The following is a 27,317-nucleotide window of genomic DNA, read 5'->3' on the forward strand; positions in this document are numbered from 1 at the left end:
CCTTGAGAAAATATCCAGGCTGGTTGCTATGTAGGTTCTCTAGGTTATAGAATGCACAAGACTGGTGAGATGTTTTGCACAATGCAGGAAACCCCGGAGGTCAGTTCTGATGCAGACGTTGCATTTCTGCAGGCCTTAGGGTTGCCAACCTCCAGGTACTGGGGGAGAAAATACGAAACCTCTGTACAACTATCTGGAGGATAAGGAAATCAGTACAGGAGCGAATATTATTGAAAAATAGCAAAATATATTACAACTACATACATTAATTACAATAGCAGTCTCGTTGACCTACAACATACAAAATGCAATTTGTGTCCGACGCAAAAAGTTATATAATGAGATAAAGTGAGTACACTTCAGTTAACAGTCTTTTCTTTTTTCACAAAAGCAGGTATGCATGGACGAGAGGATGTCGACAGACAAAAGTTCATCAAGAGGATACGATCGTTTCGAAGTCAGAGAGTTCAAATCTTCATCAGTCCTTCCTGCACATTACAATAAATATATCCAACAATTGCTACTTCCTGCATCATCATTCAAACTTATTAAATACATATCTTTCAGCATTGAACTATGCTCTTAAAAAACTTACCCGCACTGAGCTACATGTCCATTTTGTATGTTGTAGGTCAACGAGACCGCTATTGTAATTAATGTATGTAGTTGTAATATATCTTGCTATTTTTCAATAGTATTCGCTCCTGTACTGATTTCCTTAACCTCCAGGTACTAGCTGGAGATTTCCTGCTATTACAAGTGATCTCCAGCCAATAGAGATCAGTTTACCTGGAGAAAATGGCCACTTTGGCAATTGGATTCCATAGCATTGAAGTTCCTCCCCTCCCCAAACCCCGCCCTTCACATGCTCCAAAAACCTCCCGCCAGTGGTGAAGAGGGACCTGGCAACCCTAGCAGGCATTCATAGCTGCTAAAGCTTACAGAAACAGCATTCAAGAAAAGGGTCAACAAAGTTTAGAAAAAACTTTCAGAACTTTAGGTAGCTGCATGAAGTATCACTCTGTGCAGTAGAGTTCCAGGAAGCAGGAAAGTTGAATGAGGCAGTAGTCATATGGCAGTCAAAAAAGCTTCTGCTTCAACTGGAGCTTGGAATCTGGTAACCCTGTCATTATGCCTCAGACAGAAAATTGCTGGATATGTCATACAGACGTCTGCAGCTTTTTCCTGTGCTAGAGCCGCAGCATGCAGGAATACTTTATAGAGGTCCACAGTTTCTTTGGGGAGGTCACTGAAGAGGAAAATCTTGATTTTATTTGGGCCCCACATCAGTTGGTCAATCTCTAGCTCATCTCAGAAGATCTTTAGTGGCAAAGTTCAGTAAGTGGAAGATTATGGCCCTGGGGTGGGTTCTGGTAGAAGTATCTTCTAGGATGAAGATTCTGCTATTTGCATTTGCAAGTTGTTCGGCGACCCCATGCCTCTGATATATTGTAAGAAGAATATATAATGGATTGCAGCTTGCAGCCAGCAGAACTGAATGACCTTCCCCCCTTGTGATTTCAAAGGATGCAACCTCAGCTCAGTCAGTCTGCACAAGCACTCTTTGTGCCACTGAAACTCTGCACACTTTCTCATATTGAGTTCCTTGCATCACAGATTACTGAGTATTCCTTTTCTCTATTTAAAATGATTGAGCTGAGATGCTCATCATTAGAAGATGTAGTCTGCTGATGCTGAGTGGTCATGAATCATCTCCATAACAAATGTAAGTGTTCATCCAAACGTCCACAGACAGCAGGTTTAAAAACTCATGACTCTGTTAGGTCGGCCTTAATTGGTTTCTTTTAAATGGGCGGGGAGGAGCTTAACATTTAAGAATTTAAAACTAGAGAAGCTTTTGAACACATGAATTGTAAGCTCGGGTGAAAGAGCTTCTTGGGATATAACTTTTATAGCATGCTCCTTTATCTGGGACAATCTTTTTGCTTTCCATCATTGCCAAGGATGTATAAATATAAGAACTCTGAACCCAAGATGGCATGCTGATATTTTGAGATCAACTAGACAAGAAAATTGAAGATCGGGCCAAAATGGGAATAGGAATATTTTCACGGTAGGTTCAGGTCTCATTTCTTTATACAAAATAAATGTCTGTGACCCAGCAGTAAAAACTCTGAGAATCTATCTACATCGGTTCAGAAACCTGGCAGGTCAGAGCATCAGCATGGGTGGAGCAAAGGTGAGGCAGGTAAAACTAGGGGTGTGTCCTGGTTCATGAAGATTAGTTATGGCAACAAAGAGAAGATATTGGCTATCAAGATCAACTCCAGTGTTGTGTTAGGATTACCAATTCAAAGTGGCATATGGATTTCTTCCAGAATTATAAACTGATCTCTGGTGTACAGAGATCAGTTCCCTTGGAGAAAATGGCTGCAATGGAGGGTGTGCTCTATGGCATCCCACCCCCAATGAGCTCCCTCTCCTCCCAAAACTCTGTCTGCACCTCCAAATCTCCAGGAATTTCCCAAGCTGGAGTTTGCTTATTTTTATTTTTTACAATTTATATTCTGCTTTTCTCCCTGATTGGGACCCAAAGCAGCTGTTTGCATCATTCTCCACATCTCCGCTTTATCTTCACAGCACCAACTTTGTGGCTGAGAAATTGTGATAGGTCCACGATTTTTAATGGTAGAGTAGGGATTTGAACCTGGTTGGCCCAGGTTTTAGTACAACACGATGCCATTCCAGCCATGGGGCTGGCAACCCTATGTTACAATAATGCTGTATTTAGAAAAGACCCAGACTTGTAAAATACAGCTGGAATGATACAAATGGAAGGGTAAGTAAGGATTACACAAAAGATAATTGGTACAAAAGCAACAAAGTAAGTATGTAGGAGACAGTGTATCATCATGCACTTTGTTATCTATTGATAAATAATCCATAGTTGGTGTTTATAAATTTCTCACATAGGCTCAGTATCTAAGGTGGCAGTGGAGATTGTCTTTTCCTGTTCATTTTTATCTCAAACTGTGTGCTACTTTGCTACTCCCCCCAATGTTTCCCTGAACCTTTATGGGATACAGCTATTCTATACACTTACAAACTACTTGGTTTCACTTTGTTGCAGCCAACTAACATGGCTACTCCTTTAGAATTATTGCACAGAAGTAAGAAACACCCCTTAGTCGGCACTAGTAGCAAGCAGAAAGAAAGATTAATAGAGCAAGGAAGAGTCTCTTTACCTTTCACTCTTCACTACTGACCAGTAACTACCAATAGTGGGCTTCTATGTCCTATGGTAATTTCTACCAGTCCTAAGGGTAAACGAGAGAGCTAAGTAAAAAAATTTATCTGTGAGGCCTTCATGTTTAATACTTTATCATGTTCTCACAGACACTGGGGGCTACAGGGCAGGCACATGTGCCATGAGACTGAAAAGAATAAACAGAATTTTAGGATTATTCAAGAATCTTAAAAAAAACATTAGTTCCAAAGGAAACAATAGCTTGAGCCCAAATTCCTATTCTGTTGGTATAACAGCAGTACAGCTGGTGGAACAACATTTCCATTTGTGAAGGAGGGGAAGGTGATACCTCACAGTTTGCTATTTCTCATTAAAATGTTGTTCTCTGCTTCCTCAGTAAAGGTTAGATGCCCTGTTTCTGGAAATCATTCAAACCCCATATTTGTGACAAAAGGAGTTAGACAAAGCTGTGTTTTAGCACCGCAGTTCTTTAACCTATAGCTACACGGCTTGCCTCATACATTAACCCACAGTGAATTTCATCCTCCTAGATGGAACTTATATCCCATTTCTGTTCTGCTTTATGAAGACAATGCTGTAGAACCATAGAATCACAGAGTTGGAAGGGACCACCAGGGTCATCTAGTCCAGTGGTTCTCCACCTGGGGCCATATGCCCCCCCGGGGGGGCAGGATATTCCGAGGGGGCATAAATAGCCAACTGCATAAATGGGGGGCCCGGCACAAGACTAGGGGGCCACAGAGGGAAGTGATAAGAGAACAGAGAAGTGACCAAGAGAAAAGAAAACAGAGAAGTGAAGAAAATAGAAAACAGTGGTAGAGGCTTTTTCCTCCCTTGTATGTGAACATTGTTGTTTATTTGCGTGTTGTATTCCCTTTTTGTAGGGTATTTTTTTGTAAATTTCAGTTTCCCATTAAGAACTGCTTGTGTGCATTTTGTGTGGCTGTTTATACTTCTTTGTTCCTTGGCTATTTACAAACAAAACATTTAAATAGCTACTTTTCTACTGGTAGGACGGGGACGGCACAGGAAGGAAACAAGGTCGGAAGGGGGCCACAGTCGAAAAAAGGTTGAGAAACACTGATCTAGTCCAACCCCCTGCACAGTGCAGGAAATTCACAAGTACCCCCCACAACCCCAGTGACCCCTACTCCATGCTCAGAAGATAGGGTTGCCAACCTCCAGGTAGTTTCACCTCAGTAGCTTATAAATATTTGCACTTTGTGTATATACAGTTTCCTGTACTGTTTTTCTAAACCTTTTGGTACAAGTACAGAGGTGCCGTTTTTCTCCCCCCCCCCAACCTCCAGGTAGTAGCAGGAGATCTCCTGCTATTACAACTGATCTCCAGCCGACAGAGACCTGAAGAAAATGGCTGCCTTTGCCAACTGGACTCTATGGCATTGAAGACCCTCCCCTCCCCCAACTCTGCCCTCTTCAGGCTCCTCCCAAAAAACCTCCCGCCGGTTGTGAAGAGGGACCTGGCAACCCTATCAGAAGATGGCCAAGGTGCCCTCCCTCTCATCATCTGCTTAAGATAATAGAATCAGCATTGTTGACAGGAATGAAGAGGCAGCCCTACTCTAATGTCTGCAGGAAGCCTCCCACCCACTCCCCCGCCATTGGAGCTCTTTCACTGCCCAGGAGAACCAGCGCCCACCTGCCGGGCTCTCTGTTTTTATTGTGCAAAGGAAGAGAAAGACAGACCAGAGAAGAGGGGGAGGTCTAAAACCATGCTTGTTAAAAAATAAAAAGGGTTGTCAACCTCCAGGTGGTAGCTCGAGATCTCCTACTATTACAACTGATCTCCAGGTGATAGAGATCAATTCACTTGGACAAAATGGCCACTTTGGCAAATGGACTCTAGGGCATTGAAGTCCATCCCCTCCCCAAACCCCGCCCTCATCAGGCTCAGCCCCTAAAACCTCCCGCCGGTGGTGAAGAGGGACCTGGCAACCCTATAAAAAGGGGGGGTTAATGCTGATATGATGGTATACCGGCATGCCAGTATTAAATTTTAAAAAAACCCAAAAACCTTGGTGTTAGGTCAACCCTTAACCGGCATCAGCCAATCACAAAGCAGTGACAAAAATGATGACCAGTCCCCTGCTATCCCACAGCGCTGTGCATGGTAACATTCCTCCCTGGTCTTTTGCAGGATTGATGCAGGGGAGAGTTCACCACGCATTCAATTTTTTGATCTTGGGATAGAAAAGCATGAGACATGAGACGGACAAATAATTGACATACTAGTCATGCGTAAACGACCCAATAAATCAGAAGGAGATCGAGACTGGGAAGGGCAGCCATGAAGGAGCTAGAAAAGGTTCTTAAACTTAAGGATGTGTCGCTGGCAACAAAAATCAAGATAATTCATACCATAGTGTTTCCCATAGTATGTATGGGTGTGATAATTGGGCAATGAAGAAAGCTGACAGGGCAAAAGTTGTGTTGGAGGACTGTTTTATGGAATTGTAGTGTTGGAGGAGAGTTAAACGAACACCATGGACCACCAAAAAAGACAAATAAGTAGGTTCTAGATCAAAGCAAACCTGAACCCTCCCGAGAAACTAAAATGACTAAACTGATGCTATCATACTTTGGTCACATTATGAGAAGACAAGACTCACTGAAAAAGACAACAATGCTAGGAAAAGTCAAAGGCAGCAAGAAAAGAGAAAGACCCAACATGAGATGGATTGATTCAATAAAGAAAGCCCTGATCCTCAGTTTGCAAGACCTGAGCAAGGCTGTTAGGGATAGGACATTTTGGAGGTCTTCATAGTGTCACCATAGGTCAGAAGCGACTTGTCAGCACTTAACACACACACATGCCACTTGTCTTTCAGGAATTACTGATGACAAGATGTAATCAACAAATTAAATGTGAGGAATTTACATCATGACTGGAATCTGAAGCCATAAACACATTAATCATGTTTTCCTGTGTCACGCTATCAGTGATGAGCACTGGCCTTCAGAATATTTGTGTATGTAATCTTCTCACACTATGAAGCAGCAATTATAGCCATTCGCAGCACTAGGGAAAATTAATTGTGTGATTGCCTGAGCTAATGGCTCAGGTGTCAGACTTTTTTCTGACATTTTCCTTTGGTGATCCTTTGCTTGTTCCTTTTACTGATCCTAGCATCCAGCCTTATTTTCGTGTCACTTCGTTCACAAATCCCACTGCCACCTACTTGACAACCTATCTACTAAACTTTCTGTTTTGCTCACAGATGGTTCTCCTTTGAGAATCACTGGCTTAAATCCAGTATCTCAATGGTACCATTAGAGCTCGGGCATTTTAATTTGACCCTATCCAGTCTCGTGCCAAATGGGTTGAAATGTGAAACTCTGAGCTCTTAGATTTACTGCTTCTCTCAATGGATAACCCATGGATCCAACTACCTTGGAAAGAACGAAGATGTCTTAGCCATCTTCGCAGACTAAGGCCGAGAGAAGAAGAAGAGTTATTTTTTATATGCCGACTTTCTCTGCCACTTAAGGGAGACTCAAACCGGCTTACAATCACCTTCCCTTTTCCTCCCCACAACAGACACCCCGTGAGGTAGGTGTGGCTGAGAGAGCTCTAAGAGCTGTGACTAGCCCATGGTCACCTAGCTGGCTTCGTGTGGAGGAGTGGGGAAACAAATCCAGTTCACCAGATTAGCCTCCGCCGCTCATGTGGAGGAGTGGGGAATCAAACGTGGTTCTCCAGATCAGACTCCACCACTTCAAACCACCGCTCTTAACCACACCACCACGCTGGCTGGAAAGGGACTATGAAAACACATCACTTTGGGTAACCACTGAGACAGCAAGGTAGACTTCCCCTGACTATGGAAGATCCACTGATTTAGCAATTTGTAATAATCTCTTTTCCTTTCTGTAAATGTATTGAAATGTATTAGGACAGCAAGGGAATAGCTTGTTGCTGGGCAGGGTATCTCTGTATGTCTGTGTGCTAGTAATTGGGGCAAGAGTCACGGAGGGTTACAGTGAACCATAACAAGAACTGGGTGAAACTGTGACTATACTGCCGCCTCTCTCTGTATTACAATCAGATATGCCCTGAATGTTGATGGCTGTCCTATCTTGAATTTGGATAAATATCCCTTCCTCAGTATGAAGATAATTCACAGTGGGTAGCCGTGTTAGTCTGTTTGCAGTAGTCAAAAAGGGCAAGAGTCCAGTAGCACCTTAAAGACTAACAAAAATATTTTCTGGTAGGGTATGAGTTATCTGAAGAAGTGAGCTGTGGCTCACGAAAGCTCATACCCTACCAGAAAATATTTTTGTTAGTCTTTAAGGTGCTACTGGACTCTTGCCCTTTTTGACTTCCTCAGTATGATCGGGACTCAGAGATTTCTGCCCATTAGGGCCTCTGGGTCGCAGCTGCCAGAATAAACTGTTTTCTTGAAATAACGGTTCGGGTCTCTATTTCCCCCACGAACCCGTTTACCGCTACACCACAATATGCAAGTTCTTGCACTGCGTTAATATACTAAGAAGTGTCCCCATCTCGATTCAGTACTGGCAGCCCGTCTCCTACAGCCTCTGGATAAAACTTTCATGCCATTTAGTCATGGGAGGTTTTGCCTTGGATTTGCCACTCTGGATGCACTGTCCCCCCAGCCCTATTCTCACAACTCAACAATAAGCCCCCATGCAGAGTTTTGAGAATTCGGATGGGGGAAAATGTGCACCTATAGCGTGGCAAATCCAATGCAAAACCTTCCATGAATAAATGGCCTTTAAAGAGAACCAGGCGGCGCTTTTGGTTCTCCACGGCGGGCTGCTGCGCTGTACGCGCACGTGGGGCGGTTTTGTTTCCCACTTGGAACAAACAGGCGGACGGCCTGCCCGCCTGCGCCATCAGGAGGCGCCAGAGCTGACAAGAAAACGGCGCGCCGGCCCGCGCTTCACGGTTCCATTCATGCATCAGCCTTAGCCCCGCCCCCTTTTGTCGCACCGCCCGCCCTCCATCTCCGCGCTGTCTGCGATTGGAGGCCGCGCAAGAGCCGTAGCACCCCTTCGCGGCGAGAATGACGCATGCGCGTTGTTAGGGCGGCCCTCTCAGCTGCTTGTTTCGACGTTGACGCACGTTTTTTTTTCCCCTTCCTATTTCCTGCCTAACGTGACTATGCGCCGCATCATCGCTTCCGGGTCAGTCGCTTCCCGGCGTCTGGGGCCTGCGGCCTACCGGTTTTGAGAAGCCTCCCGCGTCCGAGGAGGGAGGCCGGCTTGGATCCATGCTGAGGTACCGCTGCCCGGCGGCGAGTCCAGGGGCGGCCGGAAGGGGACGCGGCCGCCGCGGAGCGTAGAGAAGGGCCCGGAGGCAGGCAGGCAGGCAAGCAGGCAGCGGGGCCGGCCGATGCTGGGCCGCCGGCCGCTATGGACAAGATCCTGGAGGGGCTGGTGAGCTCGTCGCACCCGCTGCCGGTGAAGCGCGTGATCGTGAGGCGCGTGGTGGAGTCGGCCGAGGCGCCGCTGAGCGGGCCGCAGTGCCAGGCCATGTTCGCCCTCAGCACCCGCCTCATCCTGCAGGGGCCCGACCGCTTCCAGCGGCAGGTCGGGCGGCAGGTGCTCGAGGCCTACGCCCGCCACCACCGCGACGACTTCGAGGCCTTCTTCACCCGCGGCCTGGTGCTGGCCTTGCTGCGGGGAGGGGGCCCGGCGTCGGCCTCGTGGGCGCCCGTGCCCCCGGCCCCTGGCCTCGACCCGGCCGTGCTGGACTACATCCAGGCCGGCCTGCGCCTGCTCATCAGCTGCCCGGCGGTCCTGGAGCTCTTCGCGCTGTTGCAAGAAGAAGCGTTGCGGCTGGTGGGCGAGAGGCCGTCCCCCCCGCTCTGCGCCCGCCTCTGCCAGCTGCTGGGCGATTTCCCCCAGTGCCTGCCCCGCGGCAGGAAGCCTGCCCTCGCCTTCTGCCAGCAGCTGGTGCGCAGTATCGCCCACTTCCAGACGCACGGCACCCGCGAGGCCGAGCTGCGCCTCTATGTCTCCCAGGTCACCCAAGTCAGCAGCCTCCTGCGCAGTATATGGAAGGCCGAGCCCGACACTCTGCTGCCCTCCTTACAGGAACTCTTCGCCATCATCTCCTCCACCGGTGAGTGAATGCCGTCTCCACACTGTGTGCCCTCTCTCTCTCTCTGGGCAAAAACGCATGGGAGGTTTTGCCTTGGATTTGCTACTCTCTAGATGCACGTTTTCCCCATCTGAATTCTCAGAACTCTGCGTGGGGGCTGTTTTTGGGTTCTGAGAATTTGGTTGGGGGAAATGTGCATTTGGAGAGCAGCAAAACCACCCGTGCGTTTTCACCCTCTGTCTCTCAGACCAGGCTGTTTAAAGTAGTTACACCAAGTCTCCTTTATCAAGAGAGAGAAAGCTGTGTGTTTCTCCTCAAGAGCTCTTTCAAATGGTTCCCTTGTGGTCTGGGAGCTGGTTTTAGGCTATTCCAGCTTATGCTGCTCTGGGGACACATACAATTAAGAGTCATGTAGTTGAGCAGGTTATCTCCGAGGCTGTTGTACAAGAGATGACAGATAAATAGCCACCTTGTTTGTTGTGCTTGTGTGGTTCTCTTTTTAAGTAGAATTTCTACGATCAGACAATGACTTCCATACAGCACAAATAACATCTACATTTTTATTGTGCTGATTTACTTCATTTATACCCTGCCTTTCTCCCCAATGGAGATCCAGGGTGGCTTTCATTTTATCCTAACAACCCTGGACTAGCCCAATCTTGTTAGCTCACAGAAGCGAAGCAGGGTCAACCCTGGTCAGTATTTGGTTGGGAGACTACCAAGGAAACCCAGGGTCACTACAGAGAGGCAGGCAGTGGCAAACCGCCTCTGAACGTTTCTTGCTTTGAAAACCCTATGGGGTTGCCATAAGACAAGTGTGACTGACTTTATGGAAGCATTCTAATTACCACACCACACTGACTCTAACAGTGCATTCCTAAGGGGGGGGGGAGTTGGGGCGAGCCCAGGGAGGGATGGCGCAGCCGCACCACCTCCTGAGCAGCTTGCTGCCTTGGTGCAGCAAGCCAGAAAAAAAACAACAAGCCCCCTGAAGCTGCTTCACTGAGTTTCCCGGGGCTATGCCTCCCTTTTTGCAGGGCAAAAGGGCCTAGGGAGCTGACTAAAGTCAGCCTCGCCCCCAGGAATGCCCCCTTTGGTGCCAGTGTGAGCCCTTGCGCTGGGGAAACGCTAGTGATGAGGTTGCACCAGCACCCGCGGCTCATACTGCTCTGCTGCTCCCTGGGGCCGGCATAAGTGGCCCTGCCAGCATTACTGCCACTTTAGCTGGTGTTAGTGCCAGTTTAGCCAGCGCAAGTGGCACTAACGCCAGCACAGGGGTCCAGATTCCTTCCGCCCCCCCTTCAGGATTGGGCTACCCATGTAAAAATACCCAGTTAGCATACTTATATTTCTTAATGCTTATAAAATACCTTAGAATGGTAAAAAGATCATGAGTGGGACCAGAGATATTTGAATTTCCAGCTTGCTAAAGGCAACAAACTAGATTGGTGAGGAAGGATCAATGTGACAGTTCCAAAGTTGATTTTGGTACATCTTAGCATGTGCTTGGGAGCAGTTTGAGTTTTCCCTGGCAGCCTGTCTTATGAGACGCACCTTACATTTCACCTTGGATAGTTGTTCTTCGATATATGTATAGGTTGAAGGCTTTGTATTGAAACATTTTGAAACCATTAAGATATCGGAAATTGCAGAATATTGAATGGTCTGTGTTGAGACAGGTTTAGAAAAGTTGTAATGTTACTAAAATGTAATCACAGCTGCTTGCTCCGATAACTACCCTATAATCAGAAATCGAGGGGCATCAAAGGACATGTGATGTAGTGTATGACAGAACTAGCAGACTCTGACACAGCAAGTTGAGTCTGCTATCCACATATGTGTTCTGTGTATTGTTATGAAGGAACAAAAGAACTCAAGTAAACTTTGCAGTTGCACTACATGATTCTTTGCATCCAGCATTTTGAGCATAAAGTCCTCAAAGTGGCTAACAGCATTATATACACACACATGCACACTGAATTTATTTCCTGCCTTTATCCACATTGGGGACCCAAAGCAGCTTACACTGTTCTCTCTTCCATTTTATCTTCACAACAACCCTGTGAGGTAAGTTAGGCTGTGAGTGTGTGACCTGCCCAAGGTCACCCAGTGAGCTCATGAGTACTTTAGCTTCTGAGTACTTGAGCTCCCTTCTCCCAGGTTGAGAATTATTTAATGCCCTGAGGACCAAGCAGAGAGGAAACTGGTGCTATTCTGCTTTTGATGTTTAACTTGATGTTGCCATTGTAGATACTTCATTTGAACCCTCCGTTGCCCTGGCAAGTCTTGTGCAGCATATCCCATTACAGATGATTACAGTACTCATTGGGAGCCTTACGACAGACCCAAATGTAAAAGATGCAAGTATGACACAAGCTTTGTGCAGGTATGGTCTTTATAGTGGAGAAGGACATGGGGGGGGAAATGCAGGTTTTGCCCAGTTAAGGAAGTCGGTCATATCATTTTTGTTGATTTAATTCGCATAAATTATGCACATAAGCAAAACAGGTATTCTGGTTTCAAGCTCTTTGGTGTTAGGTTATGTGTGTACTAAGAGCAAGCAAAATATTTGAAGATGGCATTTTTTCTGTGTAAGAGGGAGGAAAATGTGCTACCTGCTATCTATGTAATTATTTATACTATAAAAAATTTACTTCTAAAATTTGCTGCCTAACATTTTTTTAATTGATCATATGGATTAGCTGAACATTAGAACCCAAGAAAATAACCCTGTTATCAGCCTGGCTGTTAAATCCAATATTGATCCTTTTAATATCTTGGAAGTTGCAGCTTGGAAAAGAATATATGTAGTTTTAGTGATACAAAGAAAGGGTAGTTTTCCTCCATATCATAAAAACTAATATACAGATACAGAGATTTGATTACTAGCTTCTTGCTTTCCTATTTCCTACATGTGTCTGAATGTTGAGGTATAGTACTAAGTAACTATGAACGTTGCATCGGTTTGGGGGGAACATTGTACGGGAACATTAGCTTGGATCTTATAAGTGGTTTTCCTGTAATGGAGTGGAGATTATTGCTATCCAGTCCTTTCACCTGTTGGCCGTTATGGTCCACAGAAATCAGGAAACACAAACATCCCTTATATAGGGAGGACTTTCTTTCATAAGAAGCTCTTTGGATCCAGACCTTTGAATCTAGACTGCTAGACTTTAGAAATTTGTCAGGCAGTGCTTCTTTCAGCAGCACAAATTTGATTTTTTCAGTATTGCTGAGTGATTTGTAAAGGACAAAATGGTCTTGAGGTCCAAATAAGCATGTGTGATTGTTACTCATAGTTAACTTGCTCCAATTATTTCAGTGAAGCTTGATCACTACCAACTTCTGCTGAACTGTGCTCAGTATCTTTGCAATGTGAACAGTTATATAAATTGTTGAAACATGTAGCTGGTGGTGTGGAGCATGCGAACAAGCAACCTGCATCTATCCTGAGCTTTAAAATGTGACAAAGTTTAACCAAGTAGTAATATCAGCTACAATTTCAGGTTTTTTAAAGGAAATAAACCTTGTTAAATGGCACTGTTTTTCTGTCTATATCACTTAAACCTTAAACTTGTGTATCTTTCCCTAGGTTAGCATTCAGACATCACAACAGTAGTTTGTCTTGGGCACAAATACAGCCTTTTTTTGTCCATGAGTGATTGGAAATTAATGGTTTCAGAAGGGTGTTATGTTGTAGAATACAAGGAGTGTTTATCTTTTGACAGAATAGATAAATTCTAGGATCAAGGATCAAATTAATTACAGTCAACTTGCTCATGAATTATATTTTTACCAGGAACTTTTTACTGTTTTTACTTGTCTAACAATGAATAAGATCCCTCTTTTCCTATAAACGTTTCTAGCATTTATTATCACTGTTTTTGGAATAATGTACTTAGCATCTTAGATTCAGGAGAGAGGATTAGATACCATTGGTGCATCATTTACAGTAATAAGAGTTTCCCCTTAATATAGTGTAAAATATAATTAATTCATTTTCTTCCATATATTCCTTCAGACTTTTTTACTTTTGTATGTAATATAGTGTAAAATACAATTAATTCATTTTCTTCCATATATGCCTTCAGACTATTTTACTTTTCCATGTAAACGTGATCCTTTGTTTTGTGCAATTATGATAAAATTTGATATAACTGCAAGTGTTCTGGCTTTTTAAACATTAGCTTTGTGAACAATTATGGTTATCCTAATTATGTTTAAAATATTAATTTCCCCCTTATTAGTATCTACATTGAAAATATACAGATAATGCATTTCATTTCCCCTGTTACTGTTAAGCATTAATGTAAATTCTGTTCCCCCCCAAACACTCCAATCCATATATTAATTCCCAGAAGCTTCTCATAGTTAGAGAGATCCAGTGTACTTTTTTGGAACCATAAAGAACTTAATGGACAGCTTGTGCTTAAATATGTCTCAAGTCTACAAGATTACCTACAGTGCTATATTCTGTTTCATCTTTGGGGGCCTCTCCCTTGGTGAGATTGATATAGATATTGTATTGTGTACAATGGAATCTTATAGAAAGCTTGTACAAGTGTACCTGTAGATATTCTTAAAGGATAGCCACACCATTCTAGTAAACAATTTGTACATTTTGCTGGTATTAATCGATAACTCCTAACATTTCTTCCAAGTATAGATTGGTCGCAGCTCAATCCAAGCTTTTTCAATAGAGGTGCTGTCCTTGTGGAATGACCTGTCATTCCACAATGGAAGAGCTCTTTGGTGACCACTGACTTGTTTCCAAAGACACTACAAAGTGGTATTGTTTAAGAGGGTCTTTGTGGGACATTGAAACTTACTGGATGGTTGTTTTGGAGTAAGGGTCTGTGAATTCTTTGGGCTGTTTTGTGTGTATCCAGTTGTTTGTTTTTAATTGTTTATGCTGTGCTTATTTCCTGCTACATGCTCTTTAAACCCACTTTGAAGGGCCTATCTGTCACTTGTCCTTACTATCACAGTTTCCATTCCAGACTTTCCCATAGGCAAATGTTCTTCCCCATTGGTTATTGCTATTAACAGTGAGCAGATAATATTGTTGTTCCACAAACGCAAGTTTTTTCCCCTCCTTCTGAAAATCGTGGAAATGTGGAAACAGTCAGACATGTTGAATGGTGACATTTACTGGTACATCTTTGTACAAGGAAGGCCCAGTATGAAATGACACATCTGCGTGGAAAAACCTTACATTACGACAATCTCTTAGTGTTTCTCTTATTAGTGTTTTACTTAGTGGTTCTTTTACTAGTAAACATTTACAAAATGACAAGAGGGGAAGGGGAGGGAAAATACATTGCTTGTGATCTGTGCCCTTGACACTTGTGCAACCATATTTGGTGTTTGCTGTCCCATTCTACTTATAGGACTGCTCAGCAAAGATCCAATTGCTGCTTGCTAACACAAATATAGACACTGTGAGGAAAGTTGCAGCCAGAGCATACCAGCAATTTGAAGAACAATGTTTAACTGGGTTTTAATGATGTATGGCTTCATTGGCTTGTAAATTGTGTTACGTTTATGCTTTTACAGTCGTTAAGATTTAAATTCCTTACTGTTGCAATTTCACAGTGTTAAAAATGGTAAAATTACAGGGACAAATGTGATTACTCTGCAGCAGAAGAACTTATTGGGTTGGAGGGATACTATGCAATTGATTTTGGTCTTGGTGTGACTTAAGGTGGTTTCCCTGTGGTGCTCCAGTTGTGTAAACTAACCCTAGATTTGCCTGGAGCTATTTAATAGAACACAGCTTTTGTGCCTGAGACATTAACACATGTACCTATCACTTTTCAGAATGATTGACTGGCTTTCTTGGCCATTAGCTCAGCATGTGGAGACCTGGGTGATCGCACTGTTAAAAGGACTGGCTGCAGTCCAGAAGTTTACTATCCTTATTGATGTTACTCTGCTTAAGATTGAACTGGTAGGTATGATAACTTAATGGTAGGCTTGGTATAATTGTAGTGCAGCTGCCAGGCTTTTTTGTAGAATAGCTGATGTTTTTTGCCTTTTCTGCTCTAGTGATATTTAAATAGTCTGTAAAATGTACCGTATTTTTCGCTCCATAAGACGCACTTTTTTCCTCCTCAAAAGGGAGGGGAAATGTCTGTGCGTCTTATGGAGTGAATGCCGGCTGGGCGCGTGCGCGTCGGGACGGCGTTCCCCGCCCCGACGGCCAGCTGGGAGGCGGGCGGGGCTGCACAGAGCCGGCTGGGCACGTGCGAGTCGGCGTGAGCCGGCGTTCCCCGCCCCAACAGCCAGCTGGGAGGCGGGCAAGGCCACACAGAGCCGGCTGAACGCGTGCACGTCGGCGCGAGCCGGCATTCCCCGCCCCGACAGCCAGCTGGGAGGCGGGCGGGGCTGCACAGAGCCGGCTGGCGTGCGTTCGCCGGCTCACGCCATCCCGGCGTGCACGGCTCTGTGTGGCCCCGCCCGCCTCCCAGCTGGCCGTCGGGGTGGGGAACGCCGACTCCCGCCGTCCCGACGCGCACGCACCCAGCCGACATTCACTCCATAAGACAACAAACGAGGTGCGTCTTATGGTCAGGTGCATCCTATGGAGCGAAAAATACAGTAACTAAAACTAATCTACAAGACTTCACTACTGAATATATGTGAATTCCATTGGTCATTGTATTTTTGTTTGTTTGTATTTTCTTAGGTTTTTAATCGACTCTGGTTTCCTCTTGTGAGACCTGGTGCTTTAGCTGTCCTTTCTCACATGTTGCTTAGTTTTCAGCATTCTCCAGAGGCTTTTCACTTGGTAAGCTATTGTCTGAGCCTTAAAGTGTCCCCTTACAAATAGCATAAACTTGTTTTTACGGCAGTAGACTGTATAATTGGTGGATCACCTCATTGTTTTTCGTATTAAATGTAGATTGCAGCCTTGAGCACACTTGGAAAAGAACTTTGCGAACATTCATGAATTGCAGCAAGCTGTAATTAAAGAGGGATCAGGCATAAAAGCAGCTTGCTTCTGTACATGCACACTCTCCATTCTCTTCCTCTGCACATGTGGAGCTTGACTGAAAACTTTCTGTTTTAATCAAGCACCAATTTTCCATGATGCTTTGGGAAATGGGAGGGGGGCACGGCAGCAAGCTGTCTGCACACATGTTAACAGTTTAATTGTAGTGCTTATTAGTATTGTTATCACCATCATCATTATTAATAATTTAATGTATTGCCTGCCTTTCTCACTGAGACTAAAGGCGAATTTTTAAATATGAAAATCAGAGTAAGGGCTTCCAGTAAACAATTCAGTAAGATTAGCATTACAGAACTGGAAAACAACGAAAAACTAAATCAACAAAAAGTGTTTAAGGCATGTTTGTCATGTTGTCGAAATGTAGCCATTGAAAGAGATTACAAAGAAAATATGCTCAGGATTGAAGTGCTTGTATGATTAGATCTTAAAAGGGGGAAGGCATATTTGAGTTCTAAACTACCCATAATAGTAATTGGGCCAAATTTCATATCTGTATGCTGATTTTCAGGAGCAATAAGGGCCCTAAAACGTTAGCCCGCAGTGGCTAAACAAATGTTACTGATATGAACAGTAAAATTGCTAGAACATCTGGTTATAATGTGGTATCTCATTGATGGCTTATTATTTTATATCCTGCTCTACCTGTTGTGAGAAACAGGTTCCCACAGTACTTGTCACCAGTTAGGTAAGCCTGCTCATCTGGCCACAAACCTGAACAGTACTTGGTATTATAATATCCCTTTCCTTTGCTGGGTTGGAATGGAGCTACATATCTCTTAACTGTCCAGAATATTATACACTATTGGTAGCAGCTTTCTGTGTAACTAGGCAGGCCTCCTACTTTGTGGGAAGGATTTTATTGCCATTCAAATAGAAACAAGATTATCACAATTAGGTGTGGTCATAGAAAATGGAAATAGTAAGTAGTTCTTATAAAATCAAATACATGCATGGGGGAGGGAGTTGGTTAAAGACATGCAGTTCAGTCAGGTTTTGTTAATGAGTTTCATCTTAGGGGAACTTGGCTTCCATCTAAAGTCAGTTTATGATGGTGACTATTAGAGGTCTGGTATGAACAAACGTAAATGTTAAAATATGAAGTAAAAATAAAGACTGTATAGTCTGCTAAGCTTGAAGCTGCTCAATAATCAGAATGTTTAGAATTCCTCCTCCATATCATTTTGACCAAAACTGTAGCTGGGGTGGGGGGTTAGACTTACAGGTAAAGTTTGAGATGATTCACACTAGATGCAGCTATGAATGCCTCTGTATTTTAATGTCTTTGTTTTGGAAAGAGCTTATTTCTTACTGGAGTAATCAAAGTTTTACTCACAGTACATAACTAAAAAATGTTATTGGATATCAAAATTATTGTAGGCTAATAGATTCACAGGTTTTCTTTTTTAATATGGCAAGTTGTTTCACCATGAAGAAGAAATACACTCATTGTGTTTAAATGGTTGATAACAGTAGAGTGTTTTATTGTGATGCTATTGCCAGATTAAATACTTGTGATGAAGGGCATCCAAATATGGTTTGGCTTCCAAAATGTATTGCTTGGCAAACTCTTTGTTGAATCTTAGGTGCCTTTGCTGTTTTTATCTTAACATTAGATTGTTCCACATGTGGTCAAGCTTGTAAAATCCTTCAAAAGCAATGGCCTGCCTTCCAGTGCAACTTTTTTGGAACAGTTGAGTGAGCTAATACACTGTATGATGTATCAGTACTCTGGATTCCCGGAACTCTATGAACCTATTCTAGAAGCTGTTAAGGTATGCTGATGCAAACGTTTAAGTACTTTATTTGTGGAATGCATAACTTTGGTTCAGAACTTGACTTTTGCATTGCCTTCATGAGTCATGTTGAGACTTAAGTAGAACTGCTTGAGATTCTAAGACTGGAAAGATCACCTATTAGTGAAAGACAGGAAATAACAGTGTCCAGAATAATTCTCCGTGCATATACACTTTTAAAAATTATCTTCCATATAAGCTAAGGGTATGTTGAATTTGTAAATATCCTGTGAAAGAAACAGCCTTGAAATACATAGGTGGCTGAGTACATTCTAAAGCACAATTCATGTAATTATTTGGGGGCTGAAGGCACTGTAAGTTGACTGTTCCACTCAGTGTTGTGAAGTAAGGCCATAAATTATCTCCTCCAGAAGAACCCTTTAAGTGTGGGGGTGTAGTCTCATCCTGTTGGATCCCTTTCATAGACTACTTCAGAGGCTATTGGAGACTGATTTCTGAAATGGTTGTTTGAATTGGCCTAAACTGGCTTGATTTCAGACATGGTTGTTTGAGCTAGCTTAAAATTTTTCCTGATCAGTTTCCAAGGGAACTGTGTAATGTATGATGAAGCCTAGTGTGTGTTGGTCAAATATACGTTCGTTTCAGTTAAAGGTAGGGCATTTATTTCCTTGAAGTAAATATCACTGTTAACACTGTTAGAACAGAATATGGATCTTTTGATAGCAGCATCGTAACGAACAGGATGTATCAAACAGTAAACAGAAACTGTTCTGTTTTGCCAGTTTAAAACTCAAGGTGGTTTTCTTGACAAAGTAGCAGGGACACAGTACAAAAGTGACTTACAGGTCTGGCAGCATATTTAGAGTTGGTATTCTAGGAGTGTGTGTTGCCCATGCCCTACTTTTGCTCAGCTAGCATGAATCTGGCCCTGACCTGGATAGCCTCAGGCCAGCCTGCTCTCATCAGATCTCAGAAGCTAAGCAGGGTTGACCCTGGCTAGTATTTGGATGGGAGACCTCCAAAGAATACCAGGGGTGTGACTCAGGGCCAGGCAATGGCAAACCACCTCCAAACGTCTCTTGCCTTGAAAACCCCACCAGGGGTCACCATTCGTCTGATGGCAGAAAAGAAAAGAAAGAAAGAGCCTGAGGCCAGGTATGGGGAGAGGGTTATTACAGAGTGCAAGGTTGTTGCTTGGTGGAAACCATTTATAAAAACAAGTACAGAGAGATGCTGCTGCTCAGTGTTCAACTCTCCCCTTTTCCCCTTCCACAGGATCTTCCCAAACCCAATGAAGAAAAAATTAAGATGATACTGAATCAGAGTGCCTGGACTTCTCAGTCCAATTCCTTACAATCTTGTTTGTCTAGATTTTCTGGAAAATCAGAAACTGGAAAGACTGGTCTGATCAACTTAGGAAATACCTGTTACATGAACAGCGTGATCCAGGCATTATTCATGGCTACAGAGTAAGTTTGAACTTCCTCTTGTAAGGAATTAGAGTATTCATCTGTGTGCCAGTGCCTTCATTCTTTTCATCCACAGTTCCGTTTTCAGTATTGCACCTAAGTAAAATGTTGGAATCGGTCTACTTGCCTAAATTAATTTCTCCCTAACCAAAACAACAATATATCACAGATAGAAAGCATTCTTGGAGTTCGGAACCACACATGACATAAAATGCTGGCCCTTATGTTGACAGAAATGTTACCGTTTACAGAGTTTTCCAAATTCTAATAAAAATAGTTCCCTGATATTATTTACACAATAGATTGATATTGTTGCTCTTCTGCACTTTTTAACAATTGATGGTTGGTTTCCTTTTTACTGCAGAGTTTTATAAACCAAGTTAGGAAAACTTTCTGTATCTTACAATGTGAATGAATTCAACTGTGTTTTTAAAAATGTAGTTGAGTTTTACTTGAGAATCTTAAGCAGTCCTTCATCAGTAGTATGTTTGGGGCATTCCGTGTTTTAAAATTATGCTGCATCATTAAAGCGAACACTGGCCAAAGCCATTGTTTTCTAATAAATTTGATTTCTGGAATCAGAACATTTTATCTGTAACAGTACATGGAAATGTTAACATCCTCCCCCCACCCCTTTGCAGTTTCAGGAGACACGTGTTATCTTTAAATCTGAATGGATGCAATTCCCTGATGAGAAAGTTGCAACATCTTTTTGCATTTTTGGCTCATACTCAGGTGTGTGTGAATTTTTAAATGTTGTTATTTCAGTAATATCCATAATTAATACCTATAACAAATACTGCACTTTTGGAATTAACTAAATCTGTATAAAATACAATATATTTTTATCTCGAGTTCCAAATTATGTATTTTTGTAGTAAACTGAATTAATGGGGTCGTGCGGGGAGGGACATATATCAGCTTTAGTAAGCCAAGAGAAGGTTTTGGCAACATTTTTAGTAAGTTTTTCAACTGGGAATTGGAATGTGTACTTCTGAAGGAAAATACAGCATAGTTAAGAAGAGTGATGTAATTGAAATAAAACATAGTTGTAGATGGTGCTTTAAATTTATAAGGAGCTGAAATTGTTCCCAAAGATTTCTATTTTAAATATGCTTTCTACATTTAAGCACATTGGGGGGGGGGTGTAGGTATGTCTTGTTAATTTTCCTATGTATTTTAAATTTGTTTTTCAAATTCTAGATTAATATTTTGGGATTAAATTACACATTTAAGTTAAAATTATTGGTAAAATACAGATTGTGTGTGTTTTTATATTGCCTGATAGCGTTTCTGTAATCAGTGCAACTCATAGCTAATCCTCAAATCTTTTGCTGCTGTGTAGCAAGATTTTAGCGTACTATTCACTTGACTGTCTCTCTCCAGAAATTATTAAATGTTTAGTAAATTAGCCTCTATAATGTTTGCCTTGTGTTTTTTTTCCTGCATATAGAGGGAAGCATATGCTCCTCGGATTTTCTTTGAGGCTTCAAGGCCACCATGGTTCACTCCTAGATCCCAGCAGGATTGCTCTGAATATCTCAGGTTCCTGCTAGACAGGTTTGACATTTTGGAATTTATCAGTGGTGGTCCTTTGGGTTTTGATGTGTGCAATATCTTGTGGGCACTGTGATTCTTGTGAACGTGGTTGACTAAAGAGTGCTTTTCACATGAAACAAAAAAAATTGCTCTTCAATGCAACAGTGGTAGTCCTTTGGGTTTCCCTTAATTATTTTCGGGCCAGAGTTTTACCTAGAGTTGCAAGTTATAGTAGCACATCCACACTTCAAAGATTGAAAGCCAGATTTTTAGTAAAGAACTAATTTGGTTTCTTAATTGTTTCAGATTTCATTTGGTCTTTGAATACATATTCATGTTACAAAGCTGAAATGTTAGAGCTTTTCCCCCCTTTCCTCTAGTGTACAGGCCAGTTCTTAAAGGTAACACCTAGGGTTCATCCCCCACTGTTTTCAGGAAGATTCTTGGCCTTTCCTCTAGACCGCTTATGTCCATGCAAGGGATTGTCTGTCTCTAAAATAAGCTTCTATATATGAGGCATCATTGGTATCAGTTCACTTGTTATATATTAAGTCAGATTTTCTCTCATATCCTGAAGTCCCATTATAGGCTGAATAGTCTTTCTGTATTTATAACTTGGCAAAAGTAAATTACTACAGCTGGCACCAGCAGAATCATAAGATAAAGAAGTACTCATTCATAGCCTTTCCTTCCACTTTAGTCATGTTCAGATGTGTAAGTTTACAGAAGCATAAACAAAGCATTGGTTGAAATAAATGATCTGTTTGGATTTCCCCCCTCTTAGGCTTCATGAAGAAGAGAAGACCTTGAAAGCTCTGTGTTCATCCAAACTTCAAGATGACATGAATGAAGAGTCACCGGTGCAAGAAGTGTCTAGTAAGACACAGAAGTTTACCAAACCGTCTTGTTCAGGAAGAGAAGAGAGTACCTTAATAGAAAAAATGTTTCGAGGGAAGCTGCTAACAAGTATATGCTGTTTAAATTGCAAAAGTACTTCTTACAAAGAGGAAGCCTTCACAGATCTTTCTCTTGCTTTTTGCCCTCCTATATTCTTAGAAAATGTTGACCCACGGAGTTCAGAAAATGTGTCTGAAGGGAAAGATGACAGTATGGAACAAGTTAGTACCAGGGTGCTCAGTCCTGTGGTGGAAACAGTTAGTGACTGCTGTGAAATGGTCACAAATGATGGACTGTTGAAAGATGTTCTCATTAACTCAAACTGTGAAAATTCTCCAGAGCCTTTTGTGTGCAAGGCTGAAGACAAGGACAGTTTGCGGAAATATGTTAGCGAAGCTACTCCCTCTGTCACTGACTTGCTGAATTATTTTCTGGCGCCTGAAGTCCTTAACGGGGACAACAAATATTATTGTGAAAAATGTGCCTCTCTACAGAATGCAGAAAAAACTATGCAAATAGTGGAGGAGCCAGAATACCTCATTCTCACTCTGTTGAGATTCTCATATGACCCCAAGTGTCACATTAGGCGCAAAATCTTAGACAATGTGTCTTTGCCACTTATTCTGGAGCTGCCTGTCAAAAGAACTGTGCCATCCCTGGGGCAAGTAACAGGCGTATGGCCTGCAGGACTTGAGTTTTCTGACACTGGTGAGAATCTAGCTAAAAAGCTCAAACCTTCCGGTGCTGAAGAAGTGTGTTGTCCTCAACTAGTTCCCTACGTATTAAGTTCTGTAGTTGTACACTCTGGCATATCTTCGGAAAGTGGACATTATTATTCTTACGCCCGAAATGTTGCTAGTTCAGCACCCTCATTAGGACCATGTGATCAAGCTAGGGATCTGACTTTAGTTTATCCACAAAGTAATTTAATGGCTGGAGAGACTCCAGTTGCAGCTGTTGAAAAGGACCTGGATGGAAATAAGGGGTCGGAGGAGTGGTTTTTATTTAATGACAGCAGAGTGACATTTACCTCATTTCAGTCAGTTCAGAAAATTACAAGCCGATTCCCCAAGGATACTGCTTACGTGTTGTTGTACAAAAAACAGAACAGTGCACATGTTTTTGGCACTAAATCACCCAATGGGCTCTGGGTCAATGGAGATCCTCCACTGCAGAAAGATCTTATGGATGCTATTACAAAAGATAATAAGCTATATTTACAGGTAAGGTACAGACTGTTCTTGAATACTGTGAAAAAGTGGCTTTTACTGGCTCTGTGTCTTGGCACTTTATGGTTTCTGGCTGTGGCTTGCTGACTGTCACTTCAAACATCCTACCAAATCAGAGGGACTGTAATTGTACTTTGGCATGATGTCTGAATCTAGTTAATCTTGTAAATATTTGTAAACTGAATTTTCTGTAGGCACCTTACATGGTAGTCTCTTGGGGTGATCATTCAAATAAAATTATTCTTAAAACTCAACAGTAGTAATGATATACAGATGATAAAAGTGGCACAGTAGATGTTACTGTGAAGAATATTAGATTCTTTCATTCTCGTTTTTTGTCAGGTGAAAATATACATTCACAGTATTTGGTTCTCTCAAGCAAGGTATTGTTGAACATTTACAGACATCTACCTTACACAGTGCAAAACTGATTGTTTAACAGAAGTGATTCAAATATCTGAACATCTATTGTATTTTCAGTGTCACAATACAAATTAACTTCATAGCTGCAGTACATCTGCAATACAACTTTATGATGTGTGCATTACATGAAATGCATTATTTTAAAGAAATCTGTGGATTGCAGAGCCTTTCTCTGGAGGAAGGCTTTGCATTTTAATTGAGCAGAGTTGTAGGATCCAACCCAATGCTCTTCTTTCTGTGTAGATGCTCTCTTCTTGCTGCAATTTCTTTGCCACATTGTTTGGAAGGACAGTGGCGCCTCAATAGAAGCAATTCAGTGGGTTGCCAGGGGGAAGTGTAAAGCGCTAAAAATTGCCTGTGTGAACTAGGGTTACTTAGACACCTGCCAGTTCGACTCAGTTCCCTTTTGCCAGTGATGATCCATCAGCCCATTAATTGGAGGGCTGTTCAGCTGTTTGCAACCTATTTGTGTGTATTTGCAGGAGCAGGCTACTTGCAGCCATCAGAAGCTGACTGCCAGCTGATTAAGGGTCAGATGAAGTTTGGGTCCTTTTCTACATCTTTGAAACTTTGCTGCCTCAGAGTTGTTGAGATGCAGCAAGCCGACTTGATTTCCCTTCTCCCCTCCTCAGGCTGTTGCCTTGGGCTGCAGAGGAAGTGAAATAAATCAGCTCTTCCTCCTTTTTCCTTTTGCAACTTCATTGTGTGGCTATTTTGCTGAGTGGGAAGGGTTAGAGCCTGACTTCTAGCTGATCACCTGATCATCTATGAGTCTGCTTCTGACCAACAGGCAGCTGCAAACTTATTTGGCAGCTGTCTCTCGATGCAATTTGAACATAACCTTGATTGACTGTGATAATGTTTTCTGAATGTGATAGTGTTGAACAAGGTAAATTTGAGTGCTGGGCAGGTTTGCTGAGAAGTTCATGGCAGTGTGAACTTGCTCCATTGGAAAATCTTACATCTGTCCAGTTGTCAAAAGTGAGGAAAATTGAGACAAACTCATTTCTGGGATACGTACCTTCGTAAGGTTTGTACTGTTTTTCTGTAACAACTTTTACAAAGCCATCAGTAAATCTGAGAACATGCTCAAGTTGATTGCCAAATGACTAGACTGGATTCCTGCAGTGCTAGCAATATGCTCTTAATAATCCCTGGTAGCTTAGTAAATGTCAAATAGAAGCCCACGCCCTGAAACCTTGCAACAGATATTACACAAATATGTCTTAGCATGGGGCTTGTAAATATACCATATTTACTTGAAAGGAGGGTGACCCTGAATGTAAGACAACCTCTCTAAAAAAAGTTATACACCAAGAACAAATTTTACTGAACACAACTGTAATTTGTATGTAAGTATAAGATGACCCCACCCCTTTTTATGGCATACTGGAGGGGGGGGGAGTTTTCCCTTGAAGTAAGTACTGTATCATGGCTTTTTAGTACCAGGCCAGTCTGCGCAAAATAACACAACTGGGCAGTTCGCAGTCCCTGAGGTTGTTTTACAAGTCTCAAGATTCGACATTCTCACAAACATAGTTCTTTTGTCTGCAGGAAAGTTTGAAGTTGAGATTGAAATAATTTTATTAGATCCTCTGTATTAAACAAGCTGTTCATCTCCATCGTACAGGGTCCATGACACTAGTTTGTTGCACTTTTGGTGTGGATCGTTCTGCAGCCGCAATTAGCCATTCTGTTCATAGCTGGGTCAAATGTCAAATTCCCTCCCAACCTAAAGTTTTGAACTAATTTAAATTTTCCTAACTTGATTTGGCCAAGTATTGTTTGACCGTTTTGATCTTATTTCAGGAGCAAGAGCTTAGTGCTCGAACACAGGCCCTTCAAGCAGCTGCGGCTTCATGCTCCTTTCGACCGAATGGATTTGATGACAATGATCCCCCCGGAAGCTGTGGACCGACGGGTGGAGGAGGCGGGGGAGGATTTAGTACTATCGGCCGATTAGTGTTCTGAGGAAGAGAGCATCAAATGCATTGGTTCCTAAACAGCCCCCACTACTGCTTAGGACTGTTAAAACACTGAACTGTATTAAATAATGTATCAAGCTTTTTTCAAGATGTGATCTTTGTTCTAAAGAGAACCTTGTTTTTTATTTGAAATAAATAAGTGCATCATGGAGAAATCTACCTCTTAAAATCAGTTGTCTTTATGAAAGGACATTCTTGGCCAAAAGAGGAGTATGAAGACTTATGACATTAGACTAAAGCACTTACGACATGTAATCCCAAACTTCATGGTGAAAGTATGCTACTTTGAAGAAGAGATGATTACTCAACCCCAATGCAGTTTGGGGTGGGTTTAATTTTTTTCATAAATTTGTAAATCCTCAAAGGTACTAGAGATGGTTTAATCTTTAAAATGAATGAAAACCCAGAACACTAGCACTGTAATCCAAGGTAAGAACAATTGAAACGCGGCATATTTGAATTGCAGGTACATATATAAAGAAGTCACTTTAATGTGCTTGTTAAATCACTTTTCTAAATGTGCGTGGTCTTGTAGCAACCAAGTTTTTAAGAAAAATGCAAAGTTTGTAGTATTTCTAATTGCTTTGAGGATTTTAAAATTATTTCAGGGAGTATCTCTGCTGTGTTCTGAAGGAAGAGAATTTGTATGTGCCTTGCTGTACCGTAACTTGAAGTACAAAACTTTTTGAGGCTGCAGAAGAGTGTAGAACATGAGATGTTAATTTTCCTGTTTAATATGAAATGATTTTTTGGGGGAAATGTTAGATTTTCCAGAAGTAAAGTCTGGTGGTTCTAAAAATCTATTTGTTGCTCATAATTTTCATTTCAGAAATGCATTTGAAAATTAGTAACGTTAATATCAGTGCTTTTGTGTAAAAACCAAACAATGCTGACTGAAATTTTATCCCTGTTGGTAAGAGGATACCTCTGGAAAGATTACTTCTGTAGGGATTTCTAAATATTTGGCTTAAATTGCTCTTGCTGGCATTTTTATTCTTTCCCTTTTTTTCTAGGTAAGATACTTTTTTAGTCTAAAAGACAACAAAATAGTCAGGAAGTTAATGGTTGGCTAAGATCAGTTGGACGTAAGGTACAACTAGATGAGAAACATCTTCCATCATCTTGTCTTTATTTTTAAAATCAGGTGTGAAAGGAGGAGGAGATCCTAGTGTGACAGCGGTAATTCTTTCATTCTTTTCTCCTCCCTACCCTGTTGCCTGCACAAAGATCCCTCTCCTGCTAGTAACCCCAGAAAAAGCTAGGCAATCTGTCTCCCCCATCCCAAACATAGAGCTGATAGCAATGGGGAAGGGGATTTCAGGGAAAATGTAGGGCAGGGACTTAACACCCTTAAATTCCATGGCCACCAAGCCACATCAAACCTTCCTCCTGTGCAGCTGCTTTAACTTTATTTAAACGCACCTGAGAGATCCAGGATCTTCAGTATTTCATCACAATAGACTAGTATAGAGGGAAATCTGTCTCTTCATAGGTTATTCCGTAATGTACATATCAAAGTTCTAGATATACTTCAAGGAAATAGTTTTGAGTACTGTGATAAAGGATGTGAAAAATCTGTACCTGAGACCCTGGAAACCGTCTGCCATTCTAAGTAAGACAGTACTGACCTTGATGGGCCAAGAGTTTGGTTCAGTGTAAGGCAGCTTCATATGTTCATGATATTTAACA

The 27,317-nt window shown here is 42.2% G+C and overlaps 1 protein-coding gene across 2 annotated transcripts; it reads left to right on the forward strand.

Annotated features, from left to right (window-relative positions):
* The first annotated feature begins 8,602 nt into the window (after nucleotides 1-8,602).
* USP38 (ubiquitin specific peptidase 38) lies at nucleotides 8,603-25,787 on the forward strand. 2 transcript variants are annotated; one of them, XM_056855372.1, is made up of 10 exons: nucleotides 8,603-9,338; nucleotides 11,568-11,703; nucleotides 15,138-15,267; nucleotides 16,006-16,107; nucleotides 17,946-18,104; nucleotides 19,362-19,555; nucleotides 20,197-20,290; nucleotides 21,009-21,115; nucleotides 21,879-23,214; nucleotides 25,453-25,787. In XM_056855372.1, the coding sequence occupies exons 1-10, from the start codon at nucleotides 8,627-8,629 to the stop codon at nucleotides 25,612-25,614; spliced, it is 3,132 nt and encodes a 1,043-aa protein (XP_056711350.1). In that variant the 5' UTR covers nucleotides 8,603-8,626; the 3' UTR covers nucleotides 25,615-25,787. The 2 variants fall into 2 exon arrangements, with proteins under 2 accessions (XP_056711350.1, XP_056711351.1); XM_056855373.1 differs by lacking the exon at nucleotides 16,006-16,107.
* The last annotated feature ends 1,530 nt before the right edge of the window (nucleotides 25,788-27,317 follow it).

This window comes from Euleptes europaea, chromosome 9 (assembly GCF_029931775.1).
Source record: "Euleptes europaea isolate rEulEur1 chromosome 9, rEulEur1.hap1, whole genome shotgun sequence".
Lineage (NCBI taxonomy): Eukaryota > Metazoa > Chordata > Lepidosauria > Squamata > Sphaerodactylidae > Euleptes > Euleptes europaea.